Below are 18373 nucleotides of genomic sequence, written 5' to 3'. Positions count from 1 at the left end.
GCAGAGAGGGAGATGGAGAATGAGGACAGAACAGAGATGAACAAGAGCAGGTGAGACACACATGTTAGTCAAATGGTTGTTTACCAAAAGTATCACTGTATCATAGGTACTCATGTATCTCGTACCTAGTGTTTCTTTTTAGGTTTGTTATTTTTCAAATTCTATATTTATTAAGTTATGAAGGCTTGTTTGCACAACAAGGCTAAATAATTATATAAACCTTTCTCAATCTAAATATTGTACTTTGGTAAAATTAAAAAATAAGTGTAGTGCAGGTCTATGATGATTTTTAGTGCTACTATCATCTAGTTCTGATTCTGGTTCTGTCTTGGTTAAGTCCCAAGTAGTCCTGATTTTGAACTGTTGTAGTCCTGTTTTAATTCTGGATCAGTTCTTGGTCTGGTTGAATTGGGGTTTAGTCCTCGTGTCTTGATACAGCCCTGATTTTGTTCTGCCTTGCTGCTTAATTAAAAAACTAGCTTAAGGTGTTCTGCACATGTGATATATATTTTTCCCTATATGAAGTCATTCTTTTTTGAACAAAACTCAAAACAGAGCCAATTAATCTTTCAGTCATTTCTACCCCCCCCCCCCCCCCCCCCCCCCATACTATCCTTTTGGGCTAAGCCCCGGGTGTTTCAAATGTCTGGCTCCGCCTCTGTCTACAGGTCTGAATGTCTATGGGCAGAACTTTGTGCCAGACCTGGAAGCGCCCTCTTGTGGTGTAACTTAGGATCGCACTCCACTTAAAATTAAAAATACACTTGAAATCTTAAAATTAAGATCCTTCTTTAACAATTGATCAATTGATTAATATCTATTAATAATATGTAATGATATCTAATGATTTATAATTTGTCGCCGGTTTTGCTTCAGATCCTGGATGCCCCCCTCCCCCCGCAAAAAAAAAGTGGGTTAACACAAGAAGCCGACAGGATTTTACAACAACAGCAAATGTTCTGTTGCTCATTTAATTACTTGTCATTCAAACACACATTTGAAAAAAGAAAAAAACAACAGCAGCACCACACTGTCAGAGGTTTTTCAGGGGTCACAGATGTGAGAGTTAAGAAATGTATATCATTTACCACATTTACAAACAGCTTCTCACACTGAAAACTCTGAGAACCACAGCCTCCTTTTCTTGTACTGGATGACTCGATGTTAAATGTTGCAATCCTATTTTTAATAACACTGACGTGAATTACTTATTCCATTGTAACACTTCACGTCTTTCTTTCTTCGTTCCTTTCTTTTTCCTGTAAAAGTGATAATAAATAATTCATAGGTTCTTCTGTTATATGATGTACTCATTGATTCAGTATCCAAAATACTTTTTAACTTTCTAGATGGCTTTAAGTTTACAAAACAGGATAATTTATTATTTTATTATAAAAATTAATGAATTTCACAGGTGCTCCCACATTTCTTGTTTGTGTTAATCGCTTCAAAACTAAAAAGTATCAGATGCAAAATATTACTCATGTTGATTTTACTGTGTTCATTTTGTTTCTGTTTGTGGCATTATTTTAATAATTGCATCACTTCATCCTGGTGTTTCATATGTGAATTTCAGTCACATACTTTTTTAAACTGTCCTTTTACTTCTGCTTTCTCACAAATACTTCTGTGAGGCGTTGAGCAAAATGCATCAAACCAACACTTCAGATCATCAGCTCCACCTTGATCTCCCATCCTCACACAGTCCTCTCCATCAGGATGATGTTCTTCATGTGTCCCGTTCCAATTGTCTGGCTCTCCTTTGCTCCAAAACGTCAAACTAAGAGTTGAAGAACAAAAATAATTGGTTTAGTAAAAACAGATAACTTTAATTCTGGAAATGAAAAAAATATATTTTCACAACAAACAAACCGTTGATGCAGGTGTGATCCATCCACCCACACCCATCTGCCCTCTAATGCTGAGTCTGTCAGTCCGATCCAGAACTTGTCCTCATCATCAGTCATTACATCTCTCAGTCTTCTCTCCAGGAGCCTCTGATCAGGAAAAGAAGATGAAAATGACTTTGTTAGTCTTTTCTGTGCTGAGAAGGTGAAACATAAAGATGTGATATAACATGTAAGAACATGAACCTGCAGCAGTGTTTCATACCTGCTCCTCTCTGCTGTCTATCTTAACCAGGTCTCCTCTTTTAGCTCTACATTCATCTCTGCTCTGTTCCCAGGATGATTTACTGATGGAGAAGTAATAGCACTTTCCTCCATGTAGCTCCCAACCTTCTTCACATTTATAACAAGGATCATCTTTGAAGAGATTACAGCAACGACTTCAGTCAGGTGGAAGAAATCACTGTTCATGTTTGTGTGAGCTTAGCTTGAAGTTTGTGTCTCAGAGACAAAATCCATAACTTACCTATTACTTTAGGTGCTGGACAGGTCGGCTGCACCGTGCTGCATGATTTTATCTTAGAGAGAGTCTCTGTTAGAATAAAGAATAAAACAGTCATCAGTCATTCATCATCTATTTTTATCTAAAGTTTGAATTAAAAACAAATAATCATTTACATGAAGTAAAAAAGGCCCAGTCAGCTGTGTGTCATGAGTTTGATTTAGACTGAAGGTTAGAAACAATCAGCTGTATATGCTTACCTGTCAGATTACTTTCACACTTCATTTTGTGATGTTTCAGGTTTTCGAGCTGTTTGTTCGTTCTAATTTTGTCAAATGCTGATTAAAAAAGAACAAACAAACCAGTCAGTCAGTGAGGTTTGTTTACACTGAAAGGATTTTTGTAGCTTTGTGTTTTCAGTGTTTCTTTAGTTCTCATGTTTTCAACTGCTGATTTAAAAATGAGAGAAACAAACAGATTTTTCAGAAAACAAGAAAAACACTGAAAAGTTGGACACATCTTTAATTTGCTGCAACATGATTAAAACGGAGCCAGTGTGTCCAATCTGCAGTGTTTTACACCTTCACTGTAATTATTTTTCTCATTTGATTTACAGAAAATCAGATTATTGATTTTTTTTAAGTTAAGTAAGACGAAGGAAACCACACAAACTGACAGAGACGATAAATAACGATGAGAGCAGCTGCCAGCAGGATACAGAGAACCACCAGTGCCACTCTCTCTGTGGTGACCTTTGACCCTCTGTTTGATTTTTCATGCCGAGAGTCAGGAGCTTCACCTGATGAACGTTTAGAGGAGACACAACGTTAGAGTTCAGAAAAGTGTGTATTTATCAGTTACAACAGTTTAAACAGTTTGTCATGCTACAATATTTTAGTACTATTAAAGTACACTGAACTGTAGCTGAGTGTCAATACAAGAACATTAAAGATGATTAAGATGCTTTGAACAGGAAACACTTGAGTTAAAACATGTTAACATGTCACACGTCCTTTTGGTCAGTTCCTGTTTTTGTTTTTGCTCTTCACATCTTCATTTTGCTTTTAAACATTCTTTCTTCATCAATTACTTTTGACTGTTACATTTCTGATTTATGCAATAAATAAAGAAAAATAATTGATATGATTAAATAATGAATGTGGGCTCTACATATTTTTAAGTCATATACATATAATGTTGTTCTGTTCCAGCACAAACATCATAACTTTAATCAAAAGTCTGATGATGATCACTCAGATGTGACTGAAGCTCCGTCACCTTCCTGTTGTTTTACCACCACATTAATGTTCTTACCTTCTATGAAGCTCTGCGGACGACTCATCATGCTGAAACTTCAAGATCCTGACTTCAGACGTAATCCAACAGTTTCTGAATCACAAAACACAACAAAATGTTGAAATTATGTTTCCTTTATTATTTATCATAGATTCAATTCTTTATACATTTAATAGAAACTAGATGTAGCTTAGCTTTGATGCTCAATTTAATTGCTTCCTTACTCACCGTGGCTTCTCTTTTACAGCTTAAAAATCCCTGTTGGTCTGTTCCTAAAGAGGAGGGAGGAGGCTTCATCTACAGTCTGGCTCCTCCTGTCAGAATAACTGCTGTTTTTATAACTGAAGGAAGGTTTCTTTATTTATTGTTGAAATATCTGTCCCTGTGGTACATTGTGCTGATCTCTTGCATACAAATGCAACAACAGTTTTATGAGTTGTATCACATTTGCAGGCGGTTAAAAGGAAGATAAAAATAAAATGTATTAAAACAGAACAAAATGAGGAACTGCCCATGAGATGAGGTGATATTTTAGGGCATTGTTAAAATAGTTGTTTCACAAATTTGGCACAACCTAAAGGTTTCTCAACAATCAAGCCTTTTACACAGTCCTGAACCATCCACCCACAAATATCTGATCTGATCCACAACTTGTCATCTTCATTCATGATGTTTCTCATTCTTCTCTCCAGAAATGTCTGAACAGAAACAGTTGAGGAAATGACCTCACTGGAAATATCTGTGTAGGTTCTGAGTCACACAGGTCGTGGTAGAAGCGACTGGAGTTTTTTAAGTTTAGGAAATTTTTAATTTTTAAAAATACTCTATTTAATTTATTAATGGCTTAATTAGTTGTATTTTCTAATAAATTTGATGCTGTACCAGAAATCCCCCAACTTATATTAAAATGTTGATCAAAAACACTAAAGAAATGTGAATACTGTCAAAACAACCATTTAGGGCATAGGTGTCAAACTCTGGCCCGCGGGCCAAATTTGGCCTGCAGCCTAATTACATTTGGCCCGTGAAGCCATACCAAATTACTATTAGAGCTGGCCTACTGGTATTATACAGCTAATATATATATTGTTTAGTATTAAGCTTTGCTTGTTCCATATTCAGTTTTTCAGCAAAACGTGTTTGAGTCCATAAGAAAAGATTCATTCTTATATCTGGATGAATAAATATATTTCAATAAATATTCATGTTAGCCCGCGACTTTGTTTCAGTTTTGAATTTTGGCCCACTGTGTATTTGAGTTTGACACCCCTGATTTAGGGGGTCAGTCATGACAAGTTTTACAGATTTTTATTTACAGCTTTATTTTTGAGACCCTTGAGACTGTTTTTTAAATGTTTCTTTGACCCTCATTTGTTCAAATGCTGATTAATAAACTGGATAAACAGAAATGGTATGCTGATCATCTGGAACTTAAAGTAACTAGATAATAAGACTTTTTTTTCTGACACCTCTGCTCTGTGGTCGAGGTCTAGAATTGCAGATGTGTTTAGCAGATTATAATTATCTATAATTATCACAGTCTAAAGTCATTAAGTATAATAAATGTATAATAAACTAAAAAAGAAAACTTGGAAATGAATTTTCTAAAACGTATTTTATTCAATTAATTTTATTTATTAATAAATCTTGAAATACTTCCTAGTCATCCATATCAGGGTACAGTATCTACAGGTCTGAATGTCTGGAATACAAATTGTCAAGGACCTCGGTCTGAGTGACCCAGGGTCGATGAGCAGTTTGGACTTGTTTATATATTTGCTGGTTTGTGGCTTGTGTCCCTGGTTTTCAGGTTTGTGTGTATAGGTATTTGTGTGTGCGTGTGTGCGCGTTCCAGAGGTCTGGTTTTCAGGCACCATCAGGCCTGGTGGGTGTGTCCCGTTGGGAGGTTGGCCACACCTGAGGAGGATGATCACACACACCTGCAGCTGACCAGGATTGTCGACAGAGGTACATAGCAGTGTGGCTGAGTTCTCCTCGACGCTGGGTTGTTGTGTGACCACCCGTCAGTGTTTTCAGCATAATCAGTGAGTGTTAGTCTGTTGATATTTAGGTGTGTGCTAACAGCTGCCTCTGTGGATTTTCCAGCAGGAGTGCGGGAATGAGAAGGCAGTGAGCACGAGTATCACGGGAGCAGAGATACAGAAGGGGAATCAGGGCACACAGGGATTCTTTGTTGTGCAATTATTTACTACAATGTGTTAGTAAATAACTTTGTTGGTTTAGGGCACTGTGCATATTTACTTTTAGTTACCTGGTAATCCAAAAAATGGAGAAACTTCTTACATGGTTGTAAATCTGTTTGAACAAAGCTGTGGTAATTTTTTTTAACTTTATCAAATACTTTGCCAAGAACATTACTTAAGTATTATTATTATTATTATTATTATTATTATTATTATTATTTAATATGATAAAGTATTATTACTAACCCTAAAAAAACGTATGTAAAGTTCCTTTGCTTTTTAAATTTGTTGGATAGAAAATATATTTAACTCAAAATGTAATGAACCAACTCATAATTTTTTACCATCACAAAAGGTGCCAAGTGCTACACACACAAACAATTTTAATGTTAATATACATAGATGTGTATATATCTATGAGCAGCTACCTACTGAAACATTAAGCATTAAGGTGTTTGAGTGTTGTTTAAATGTTTATAGCCTGGCACAGGCTTTCTAGCTCAGCTAAACAGTTGGGGATGTTTTTTCTGCTACTTTTTATCTCATTCAGTGTTCATTGATACTAAAATATCAAATCAAATCAATTTTATTTCTATAGCACATTTAAATGCAACAGCATTGACCAAAGTTCTTCACAATTAGTTAAGAACATGAGAAAGCAATAGAAAAACAAATACAGATAATTGAGATGAGGCAATGACAACGTGTAACATAAAAACAAAACAAACGTAACAAAAAAAGTCTGATGGTACTCAAAGTGAACTTGAATTAAAAGCCAACGTAAAAAAGTGAGTTTTAAGACACGATTTGAAAGACTGAAAGACTCTGAAGTACGAATATCATCTGGCAAGTTATTCCAGAGTCTAGGCGCTGCAACTGCGAAGGCCCAACCTCCTCTATGATTCAATCTCAGTTGTACTAAGAGCATCTGGCGAGACGATCTCAGTGCTCATTTAGAGTTATACATGTTGAGGAGTTTGCTTAAATAACTGAGTGCCATACCAAGAATCTTAAAATCTCATCAAATCTCAAAAATCTGCTACAGCTGGAGTGATTTGTTCATATATTCTAGCACCTGTTAAAAGATGTGCAGAATTGCAGTAATCCGGTCTAGAAAGGATGAAGCCATGAATAAGTTTTTCTTTATGCTTTGCTTTTGTTTAAGCTTTTCTTGGATTTTTCCTAATAACTCAAAGACCACTAACTCAGCTAAAAGTTAGTAAAATTTAACTGAGAACTTCACAAGGAAGCTAAAAACAGACACTGCACTTCCTCGTCAGCAATACGCCTGCAGAGTATGAAGTAGATACACAAAGACAATGCACAAACACACACATACAAATAAGGAGATGACAGACTTCAGAGCCACTTCCTCACTTTGACTCTTCAGTAAAAAGGCAAATCTTGTCTTCAGTTTGTTTCTCTCAGCAATTAACAAACACAACAACAACAGTGAGAGACATAATAGCATTCTCATAATGGACGCTGACTGGACTCATAGTTCATACTCATGTTTATTTCTGCTCTTTACCTACCAGGCAGCTCTACTGTGGCAAATCACACTTAAGGTCTTAACTTCAGAGTAACAGCGTCTGCAACAAAAACACAAAACTAGATTGCAGACTGGTGTGGTTTGAATACTCATGGCTGCTGGTAAAATGTGTGTTTATAACTTCACTATATTCACATTAAACTAAAATGCAGCAAACAGAATAAAAGGATTTTATAAGGTTTTTCTTACAAAACTTTTCTCTCATAGACACACAAACAGAAAAGATTACAGTCTCCATTTACCGTATGTCTGTGAAGGTTCTCAGTCATCCAGGTCAGGTCTCCATTTACCTTTCTGTCTCCTTTGGTAAAGTTCACACCAGAGCAAAGTTCTGCAGACATTCAGACATTTTACAGCTTTGTCAGCATCACTGACAATAGACAACACTGAAAAATGAGGAGGGCTTATAAACTGCCTCACTTCCTCAGAATCTGACTTTTTTTTAAACTATGGGTAATTCACTTCCCTTTCTGCGCTGAGAAAAAAAGCACAACATGCATTCAGACTGAACTAGTAAGAAGTAAAGAGCAACAAAAAAAAAAAACCCACACCACTAATCAACCAGAGGGACTGTTTTTTTCTTCAGTTATTTCTGTGTTGCAAAATATGTTGTATGAAAGCATTTATATGGCCTCAATTTGTGGTGATAAATATTTTGTTCTTGTAACCTTGTAAACAAAAATATCAGATTTTTAGAAGAATGAGAATCAGAGGAGGCCGAGGGAGAGGACATGGAGGTGAAGAAGTTGGAGGAAGAGGACGTGGAGGTGAAGAAGCAAGAGGGTTAGAGGAAGTTAAGAGGAAGAGGACAAGGAGGAGCAAGAAGAGGACGAGGAGGGGAAAGAGGGTAAGAAGAGTAAGAAACAGAATAACTGATGACATCAGAGCTACAATAGTGGACCATGTCATCAACCATGGGATGACCCTGAGGGAAGCTGGCCAACGGGTTCAGCCTAAACTGAGCCACTACACTGTGGCAAGCATCATTAGGACATTTCGAAATGAGAATCGGTAAGTACTTTGTAGCACTGCCAGAGAAACACAACAGTACCATACATGCAAAAATACTGAAATTGTTACTTTACAGAATTGCTAGACGTCCAGATGTTGGGGGCAGAGGCAGAATGTTCACTCCAGAGCAAGAGACCCATATAGTGAACATGGTGATTGCCAATAATGCAATAAGAATGCGCGAAATACAGCAGCGCATAATTGATAATGACACCATCTTTCAAAATATACACAGTGCAAGCATTTCTGCACCAAGTTGTGTACTTACGCGCCACAGAATAAGAATGAAACAAATTTACAGAGTTCCTTTCGAGAGAAACACAGAACGTGTAAAGCAACTGCGATATGACTGTGTGCAGGTAAGCTAGTGTCATTGGTTCTGAATTTGGAAGTGCATACTGTAGTGCTGTGCATGGGCCTGATGTGTTGCATTTGTTTTGTCTTGTCCAGAGAGTGATGGAACTAGAAGCAGATGCAATGGGACATGAGCTACTTTTTGTAGATGAGGCCGGTTTTAACCTCAGTAAAACCAGGAGATGTGGCAGGAACATTATTGGACACTGTGCCATCATCAATGTCCCAGGACAACGTGGTGGTAACATAACCATGTGTGCAGCTATAAGCCAAAATGGTGTTGTTCACCATCATGCAACCATAGGCCCATACAACACTGCACACATTATTGCATTCCTGGACACCTTGCATGACATGCTCACTGTTCAGAGACCAGAGCAGACCCAATATGTCATCATATGGGACAATGTTAGTTTCCATAGGGCTGCTTTGGTCCGCAACTGGTTTACAGACCACCCATCCTTCATGGCACTCAACCTCCCTCCATACTCTCCATTCTTAAATCCCATTGAGGAGTTCTTCTCTGCCTGGCGCTGGAAAGTGTACGACCGTCACCTTCATCAACAGGTAGCCCTGGAGGCAATGGAGGAGGCATGTGGAGATATTGACCAGGCATCATGTCAGGCCTGGATACGGCATTCAAGGAGATATTTTCGCCGGTGCCTTGGACTGAAGGATATCGCATGCGATGTGGACGAAATTTTGTGGCCAGACCCAGAAAGACGACATGATGTAGGCTGATTGTCTTTTTTTCCCCTTTTTTTTGTGAAATTCCTATTTTGTGTTCTGACTTCGTCTTGGTTTTGATGAGTGTGAATAAACACCAATACTTGAAGTTTGGATCCTTGTATGTTTACATGACACTATGACAAAAGTGTGACCTCAAATTGACATCTGTACACAGAGAAAGCAAAAGCCAGATGTGTTTTGTATTCATACCATCAGTTTGCAGTTGGCGCATTGTGTGCTTAGTAGATGATGGCTTGTGTGTACTGTTTGATACGAAAACACCATTTTTACGAAGGTGTGAAGAGTTAATATAGCTGTGTTCGCTTTTGCAAGAGAACTACAATGTTTTGATAATTGGGTGACAGGTTTTCTTATTTGTGTGTAGAGTTTTGCAAAAATAGCCAATAGTTACAAAAAATGTGCTTAAGCAATCAGAAAAAACTGTAATTGTGTGGGGAGAACATAGATGTCCTACCACCCCCATGTGGCAGTCTTTCAATTCTACAAAAGAGAAAATGCACTTACAAAAATACATACATGGAATATGCCTACAAACAGTCAGACTAACCCTCCATTACAGTACCTCAGTACACTGGCATAGTGATGTACTAAAACATGTTTACTGTGGTACAGTATATAGTACAGTCATTGTACATATGTAATTGTTGTCAACATTTACATAATATGATGTCAAAAAAGGTAACTACCTGTGCTCTTCTCTAAATGTTTGGGTTATGGTGGACACGGTGAATCTACTGATGTTTGGTTGTACCCTTAGTCCGGCCTCCTTCATTGTCATACCATGGACAAGAACATGGTCAATCACAGTAGCTCTGATTTCATCTGATTTTAATGTTCTTTCTCCTCTCTGACCACCTCAACCACCTTGACCTGCTCAGCCTCCTCTCACACGAACTCCTCTTCTTTGATTTCTATCCATTGTAGTGCCTCACAAACCAGTGCTCTGGCTTATATGTACCCTCACATCATTAGCCACAAGTGTGATAAACACACACAAAACCTTCGACTTGTCTTTCAAAACCAAACACTTGACCCAAAACTATTTTACAGTTTTCTGAATTGCTAAAACACTAAAACCCATTGTAAAAACTAAACTGTCAACTATGAAAACTCTTTCATCAAAAAACATTCGTTTCATGGAAATGTTTCTTTCTTAACAACACTTGTTTATTTCTAACATTCTCAAACATCTCAAAGCATGAGCTGAATAATCCTGCTCTCCAGTGTCCGTTTGTGTGGAAACATGAGAAAAAATGTAAACAATCAACACTGAAATTCAATTCAATTTATTTATACAGCACCAAATCACAACAAATAGTCGCCTCAAAGGTGCTTTATATTATAAGTTACACACTTCAAGAATATATACAGAGAAAAGCACAACAATCATATCACCCCCTATGAGCAAGCACTTTGGCGACAGTGGGAAGGAAAAACTCCCTTTTAACAGGAAGAAACCTCCAGCAGAACCAGACTCGGGGCGGGGCCATCTGCTGCGACCGGTTGGGGTGGGAGAAGGAAGACAAGCCAAAATATGTTGTGTTGCTGTTGAAGACTGAGACTGAGACTCCTCCTGTCAGAATAACTGCTTTTATTATAACTGATGCAAGGTTTCTTTATTTATTGTTGAAATGTCTGACCCTGTGGTACAGTGTGCTGATCTCTTGCATACAAATGCAACAACAGTTTTATGAGTTGTATCACATTTGCAGGCGGTTAAAAGGAAGATAAAAATAAAAAGTATTAAAGCAGAACAAAATGAGGAACTGCCCATGAGATGAGGTGATATTTTAGGGCCTTGTTAAAATAGTTGTTTCACAAATTTGGCACAACCTAAAGTTTTCTCAACAATCAAGCCTTTTACACAGTCCTGAACCATCCAACCACAAATATCTTCCCTCTACTGCTGAATCTGTCAGTCTGATCCACAACTTGTCATCTTCATTCATGATGTTTCTCATTCTTCTCTCCAGAAATGTCTGAACAGAAACCGTTGAGGAAATGACCTCACTGGAAATATCTGTGTAGGTTCTGAGTCACACAGGTCGTGGTAGAAGCAAGCTTAGTTTAGGAAGTTTAGGTTAAATTTAGGACATTTTTTAAACTCCAGTCTCTTTCTTCCCGAGCTCCTTGTTGAATTTTTCTGTGCTGAGATGATGAAACATAACAATGTGATTCAATGCATAAGAACATGAACCCTCATGCTGGTTCATGTTCGGCTCAACATTTAGCTCTACATTAATCTCTGCTTTATTAGAAGTTCAGTAAGATTCTTGTTACAGAAACTTAACAAAATAAAAATAACAAAACTCTTTCAAATTATTTAAAAATGCTCTATTTAATTTATCAATGACTTAATAAGTTGTCTTTTCTTATAAATTTGGTGCTATAACAGAAATTCCCCAACTTATATTAAAATGTTGATCAAAAACACTAAAGAAATGTGAATACTGCACAAGTTTACAGTTTTTTATTTACAGCTTTATTTTTGAGACCTTCCAATTGTTTTAATGTTTCTTTGTCTCTCATGTCTTCAAATGCTGATTAATGAATTAAATAAACAAAGATTTTGTTAATTACAACATAATAAAACAAAAAGATCTTAGAACAGCATCGGAAAAAAGTGATACGATGATCAGCTGAAACTTAAAATAAATAAATAATGAGACATTTTTGCCTCTCTTCTCTATGGTCGAGGTTTAGAATTACAGATGTGTTTAACAGATTAGACAGTGGGGTTTTTGCCACTATTTGAATTATCAAATAATTTATTAGTAATAATTAATTTATTAATGTATAAATCAATAAAAGACAATCAAAGTAATTTCAAACTAAAGAAGTATAATAAATGTATAATAAACTAAAGTGATTTGGAAATTCATTCATTTATCTTTATTCATTATTAAATCTTAAAATGCTTTATTTTAATGTGCATGATCTCCCAGTCATCTGTATAAAGGTACAGTATCTACAGGTCTGAATGTCTAGGATACTATGGGCAGAACTTTGTGCCAGACCTGGAAGCGCCCTCTTGTGGTGCAACTTAGGATCGCACTCCACTTAAAATTAAAAATGCACTTGAAATCTTAAACTTAAGATCCTTCTTTAACAATTGATCAATTGATTAATATCTATTAATAATATGTAATGATATCTAATGATTTATAATTTATTGCTGATTTTGCTTCAGATCCTGGATGCCCCCCTCCCCCCGCAAAAAAAAGCGGGTTAACACAAGAAGCCGACAGGATTTTACAACAACAGCAAATGTTCTGTTGCTCATTTAATTTCTTGTCATTCAAACACACATTTGAAAAAAGAAAAAAACAACAGCAGCACCACACTGTCAGAGGTTTTTCAGGAGTCACAGATGTGAGAGTTAAGAAATGTGTATCATTTACCACATTTACAAACAGCTTCTCACACTGAAAACTCTGAGAACCACAGCCTCCTTTTCTTGTACTGGATGAATCGATGTTAAATGTTGCATTCCTATTTTTAATAACACTGACGTGAATTACTTATTCCATTGTAACACTTCACATGTCTTTCTTTCTTCGTTTCTTTTTCCTGTAAAAGTGATAATAAATAATTCATAGGTTCTTCTGTTATATGATGTACTCATTGATTCAGTATCCAAAATACTTTTTAACTTTCTAGATGGCTTTAAGTTTACAAAACAGGATAATTTATTATTTTATTATAAAAATTAATGAATTTCACAGGAGCTCCCACATTTCTTGTTCGTGTTAATCGCTTCAAAATTAAAAAGTATCAGATGCAAAATATTACTCATGTTGATTTTACTATGTTCATTTTGTTTCTGTTTGTGGCATTATTTTAATAATTGCATCACTTCATCCTGGTGTTTCATATGTGAATTTCAGTCACATACTTTTTTAAACTTTCCTTTTACTTCTGCTTTCTCACAAATACTTCTGTGAGGCTTTGAGCAAAATGCATCAAACCAACACTTCAGATCATCAGCTCCGCCTTGTTCTCCCATTCTCGCACAGTCCTCTCCATCAGGATGATGTTCACCTTTGCCCCCTGTCCAATTGTCTGGCTCACCTTTGATGCTCCAAAACGTCAAACTAAGAGTTGAAGAACAAAAATAATTGGTTTAGTAAAAACTGATAACTTTAATTCTGGAAATGAAAAAAATATATTTTCACAACAAACAAACCTTTGATCCAGTGGTGATCTGTCCACCCACACCCATCTGCCCTCTACTGCTGAGTCTGTCAGTCCGATCCAGAACTTGTCCTCATCCTCAGTCATTACATCTCTCAGTCTTCTCTCCAGGAGCTTCTGATCAGGAAAAGAAGATGAAAATGACTTTGTTAGTCTTTTCTGTGCTGAGAAGGTGAAACATAAAGATGTGATATAACATGTAAGAACATGAACCTGCAGCAGTGTTTCATACCTGCTCCTCTCTGCTGTCTATCTTAACCAGGTCTCCTCTTTTAGCTCTACATTCATCTCTGCTCTGTTCCCAGGATGATTTACTGATGGAGAAGTAATAGCACTTTCCTCCATGTTGCTCCCAGCCTTCTTCACATTTATAACAAGGATCATCTTTGAAGAGATTACAGCAACGACTTCAGTCAGGTGGAAGAAATCACTGTTCATGTTTGTGTGAGCTTAGCTTGAAGTTTGTGTCTCAGAGGCAAAATCCATAACTTACCCATTACTTTAGGTGCTGGACAGGTCGGCTGCACCGTGCTGCATGGTTTTATCTTAGAGAGAGTCTCTGTTAGAATAAAGAATAAAACAGTCATCAGTCATTCATCAGGAATGTCTGACCAAATATCAAAGTGTATCTTAAATATTCATACCTGTGAGATTATTATCACACTTCATTTTGTCATCTTCCAGATATTTGACCTTCTTGTTAGTTTTAATTATTTCAAATGCTGATTTAAAAAAGATCAAACAAATACACAAACAAATAAATTAGTCAGTAAACATTTTTCTTTACACTGAAAACATTCTTATAGCTCTGAAAATGTAAAAGACAGTATTTTGGGGAAACATTAAACAGAAGCATTATTCTTCTTAACATTACTTAAAATAATTGATTTTACTTTAAGTCTTATTAAATTCTAATGTTAACTCACTGGTAAAACACAGAGCAATGAGAGCAGCTGCCAGGAGAACACCGAGAACCACCAGGACCACTCTCTCTGAGGTGACCTTTGACCCTTTCCTCACCACAGCTTGTTGAGGATCCTCTGAATAGTGAGAAAAGGAAACACGTTAGAGATGTGAGATGTGGTGTAAATGTGGTTGAGAATTTTATTGAGCTAGATTTTAGATGTTAATGTTCTCACTGTATTTGTACAAAGAACACGATTCACTGGCTTGTTCTTCGAGCACAGAATCACAGATTTAAAACACACCAACCTCAAAGGTAAACATATGACTTATAAGCAAGACAAACAATAACGTATTTGACTGAACCGTAAGAGAGATGAAGAAAAGAGTGCAGGCAGATGAGTATGACAACTCAGGTCGAGTGGTTTAGAGACAAAGTTAGAGAGGTGAGGCTGAGATGGTTTGGAAATGTGCAGAGAAGCAACAGTGGTTAAAGTGGACAAAGGATGTTGAAGATGGAGCTGCCAATAAGAATGACCACAGAGAAGATACATGGATGTTGTAAAAGGAGGATGCTAGCAATACGCCCCCTGTCATCACCCCCTAAAGGAAGCAGTCGAAAAAAGATGAAGATTAAGGAGAACGCTGGCTTTGCATTAATTACAGCATCAAAGAAATATATATTTGTTATCCTGAGTGCTTATGTGGAGAGAATTAGGACAAAATCTTTAGCCAAGAATAAACACATATCAGCAGTTTGCATGAAATAATTTTAAAGGAAATTACATTTTTATTAAAAAATAACATGTCAGTAAGAGGAAGTAGAACTTTTAGTAAAGAAGATCTTTTGTACTGCAGATGCCTGATGAGCTATTTCCCAGGCAACTGTATTCTCATACTTGTAAACTTCACAAACATGTTTGTAACAAAGCCTGAAAAATGAAGGAGATGCTTCTTACATGGTTAAAGGTGTAAGAGGGTGCATTTTAACCCAGAGTATGTCCTTTTACTCAACTAACCCCGTAAAGTTTTATTGTCAATATACATCTAACCAAACGGTGGATGAGGACAACAGTTACAAGTCAAAAATATACTGGTAAACTAATTAAAACAAAAATGATATGAAAACTAATCTCCTGGATGAAACTGTGCATCCACTAACTGTCTTATGTGGACTACAAATAAGGAAAAATAAAAAACAATGTTAACAATGTTTAACAATTTTAATTTTTTTAAAAATGAAGTAGAGAGTGAGGAGGAACCGAGGGACAAAGAAAAACGGGTTGCATGGAGCTACAAGTTTCGTTTAGATAAATGAGCAGAGTGTCTGGTCAGAGTCGGTCTTTTGGGGACTAAAATTGACCAATTTTATGCAAATGATCTTTTAGCAGAGAACTGCTCCTCGAGACAACCTCAAGCTCAGCACCGTAGTTCCTCTTCTGCAATAAGACGGACCAGTGGTTTCAGAGAAATGTAAAGAAACTGCATCGACATTAACATGCATGCACACACAGAGAAACTAATTTATTTAAAGGAACCACTCCTTCAGAACCACTTCCTCATTTTTTAATTAACTTTTACGTCTCTTTATAATTTCCTCAGTATAAACAAAAAAAGAAACCCCAAATTTTTTTTAAAAAATGGGGAAACTTGTAAATGAGACACTTAAAAAAACGAGTGGGTCTGATGTTGTCAAATTTAATTTACATTAAATTTAGAATAAAGTGTGGTGACAACTCAACTACAATTTTGTTTTTGTTCTTTAATAATTTTATTTCAGCTACTTTTTATACTGACAGCCTCTGTGGTGCAGTGATGTCTATCATTTATCTCATATTCATCATTGTCATCTTTTTGTCTTAAGTACTACTGTAAAAGTTTGGTGTGTTTATGTGTTGCACACATTTTGACCTTCTTTTTAAAATTTACATAAAGCTACAATTTTGGAACAAATGTTCTGCTTTTTTTCTTTTTACTGATTTAGGTGGATGTTTTGTTTTCAATGACAGAGCTCTGTTTGACCAAAAAACACATTTCTGCTTTATTTTAGGAAAAAGTGCTTCCTCTGTTGTCTGTTTACTTAATAACAGACACTAACTGGAGCTCACAGTTAATCCTCCTGTTTATTAATTACTGCTGTTTTCCTACCAGACAGCTCTGCTGTGGATGGCTGAGTCTTTGAGATCTTGATTTCAGAGTAAGTCGAGTCAGTCGATGTGGTAACGGCCTCTGTAATGAAAGATGAAACCGGATTGTTGCGCAGCTACCACTGAAAATGGCTGCCAATAAAATGAGCGGCTGTAAAATAAATCACTGTGTTCACATTACACTCACACCTAAGATGTAATATAAACAGCTTTTCAGAGATTCTTTTAGGAATCTTCTACATGTAGTAAGATGACTAGAAAAGTCTCACCATTGGCTCTCTTTTTTCCTCTTGCAAGCTTCACATCGGAGTATACTACCTCAGCTTCAGGCATTTTGCTGTGTGTGTGTGTGGCTGCTGTGTATTAGCAGTTCTAAAAGAGAAGTTTCACAGCATGCAGACAAAAAAAAACCTTCCTCACAAGAACCCACCCAAATCTCTTTTTTTTTTTTAACTTGTGGTAATTTACTTCCTGTTTTGGCGGGATAAAATGAAGTAATCTTCCATTTCAGCTCTGTGATGAATGTGCCATAAAGCATCCAGTTTCACAGGAAGGTCACACACATACACGCATATATATATACGTGCGTGTGTGTGTGTGTGTGTGTGTGTGTGTGTGTGTGTGTGTGTGTGTGACCTGTGAAGCTAGAGTGGCTATTTGTTGCACACATTTTGTCCTTCTTTTTTAAATTTTATTACAGACAGAAATTGTTTTGGAACATATAAAATTATTTGTTCTACATTTTGTTTTCATTTTGCTGATTCTGTCGCATGTTTTGTTTCCAATGCTCGTGTCTTAAATACACATTTTGTGTTACAGCCTTTTTTCAAAATGCATTAAATTCATTTTCACCTCAAAATTCTACACAATTTTATACAGTTGTCAGCCAGGCATCTAACTATGAAAGAATTACACTCCAAAAGACCCCGGGCTTCTGAAAAAACAACCTGGGCTTAAGCCCAGTAAGCCACCCCCCGCTCCGCCACTACCTTGTTCGCTCTGACAGAGCTCCAGCATTAATCTGTGGATAGAGGAGAAACTTCCAAAAGGACAACCATTTCTAAACTTCACCATTCAGGCCTGTGTGGTAGAAGAAAGACAGTTTTCATTAAAAGGCACATGACAGCTGGGCCGAAATCGCCCAAAAATAGTTGTGCCAAGATTGTGAAATAATTCTCAAAAAGAACTGAGGATGTATTTGCTTCCAAAGATGCTTTAACAAATTATTGAACAAAGGCTGAGAACACTTATACAAATGTTTTGTTGTTGTTGTTTTACTTTTTTTTTTCAAGAATTTTAAGCAAAAGTTTCATATATGGCATAAGTTACAGCCTAGATCAGATGCAGAAGTATAATTCACGTGTTGAACGTTTTTTTTGGCAGTTTTATTTATACAGCACCAAAAGTTGCACCAACTGTTGCCTAAATACACTTTATACTGTGAGGTAAAGACCCTGCAGAAACACAAAGAAAATCCCAAAAATCAGATGACCCTATATGAGCAAGCACTTGGTGTCAGTGGGAAGGAAAAACTCCCTCTTAACAGGAAGAATCCTTTAGCAGAACCAAGCCCATGAAGGGGCTGCCATCTGCCACGACTGGTTGGGGTGATC

General features: G+C 36.7%; 1 protein-coding gene across 2 annotated transcripts; it reads right to left on the bottom strand.

Moving 5' to 3' along the window:
* Positions 1 to 1084: 1084 nt before the first annotated feature.
* Positions 1085 to 17154, bottom strand: LOC113015298 (C-type lectin domain family 4 member E-like). Of its 2 annotated transcripts, none has more exons than XM_026157256.1 (8): positions 17030 to 17154; positions 16762 to 16842; positions 14637 to 14750; positions 14355 to 14432; positions 14204 to 14269; positions 13943 to 14094; positions 13703 to 13827; positions 1085 to 1780 (listed from the first exon to the last, which is right to left on the bottom strand). In XM_026157256.1, the coding sequence occupies exons 1-8, from the start codon at positions 17091 to 17093 to the stop codon at positions 1573 to 1575; spliced, it is 888 nt and encodes a 295-aa protein (XP_026013041.1). In that variant the 5' UTR covers positions 17094 to 17154; the 3' UTR covers positions 1085 to 1572. The 2 variants fall into 2 exon arrangements, with proteins under 2 accessions (XP_026013041.1, XP_026013040.1); XM_026157255.1 differs by lacking the exon at positions 1085 to 1780 and adding an exon at positions 13327 to 13610.
* Between the last annotated feature and the right edge of the window lie 1219 nt (positions 17155 to 18373).

Source organism: Astatotilapia calliptera, chromosome 22 (genome assembly GCF_900246225.1).
Source record: "Astatotilapia calliptera chromosome 22, fAstCal1.2, whole genome shotgun sequence".
Lineage (NCBI taxonomy): Eukaryota > Metazoa > Chordata > Actinopteri > Cichliformes > Cichlidae > Astatotilapia > Astatotilapia calliptera.
Note: the sequence above shows the minus strand (reverse complement) of the source record. Positions and strands in the feature narration are given on the sequence as shown.

Bases quoted from the DNA above. Each gene is read 5' to 3' on its own strand.
- LOC113015298 (XM_026157255.1), bottom strand. From the start codon at position 17,093: ATGCCTGAAGCTGAGGTAGTATACTCCGATGTGAAGCTTGCAAGAGGA. The intron at 16,843-17,029 runs GTGAGACTTTTC...CTTTCATTACAG, and splicing joins AGGAAAAAAGAGAGCCAATG to AGGCCGTTACCACATCGACT. The intron at 13,611-13,702 runs GTTTGTTTGTTG...TTCAACTCTTAG, and splicing joins AGATCACCACTGGATCAAAG to TTTGACGTTTTGGAGCATCA.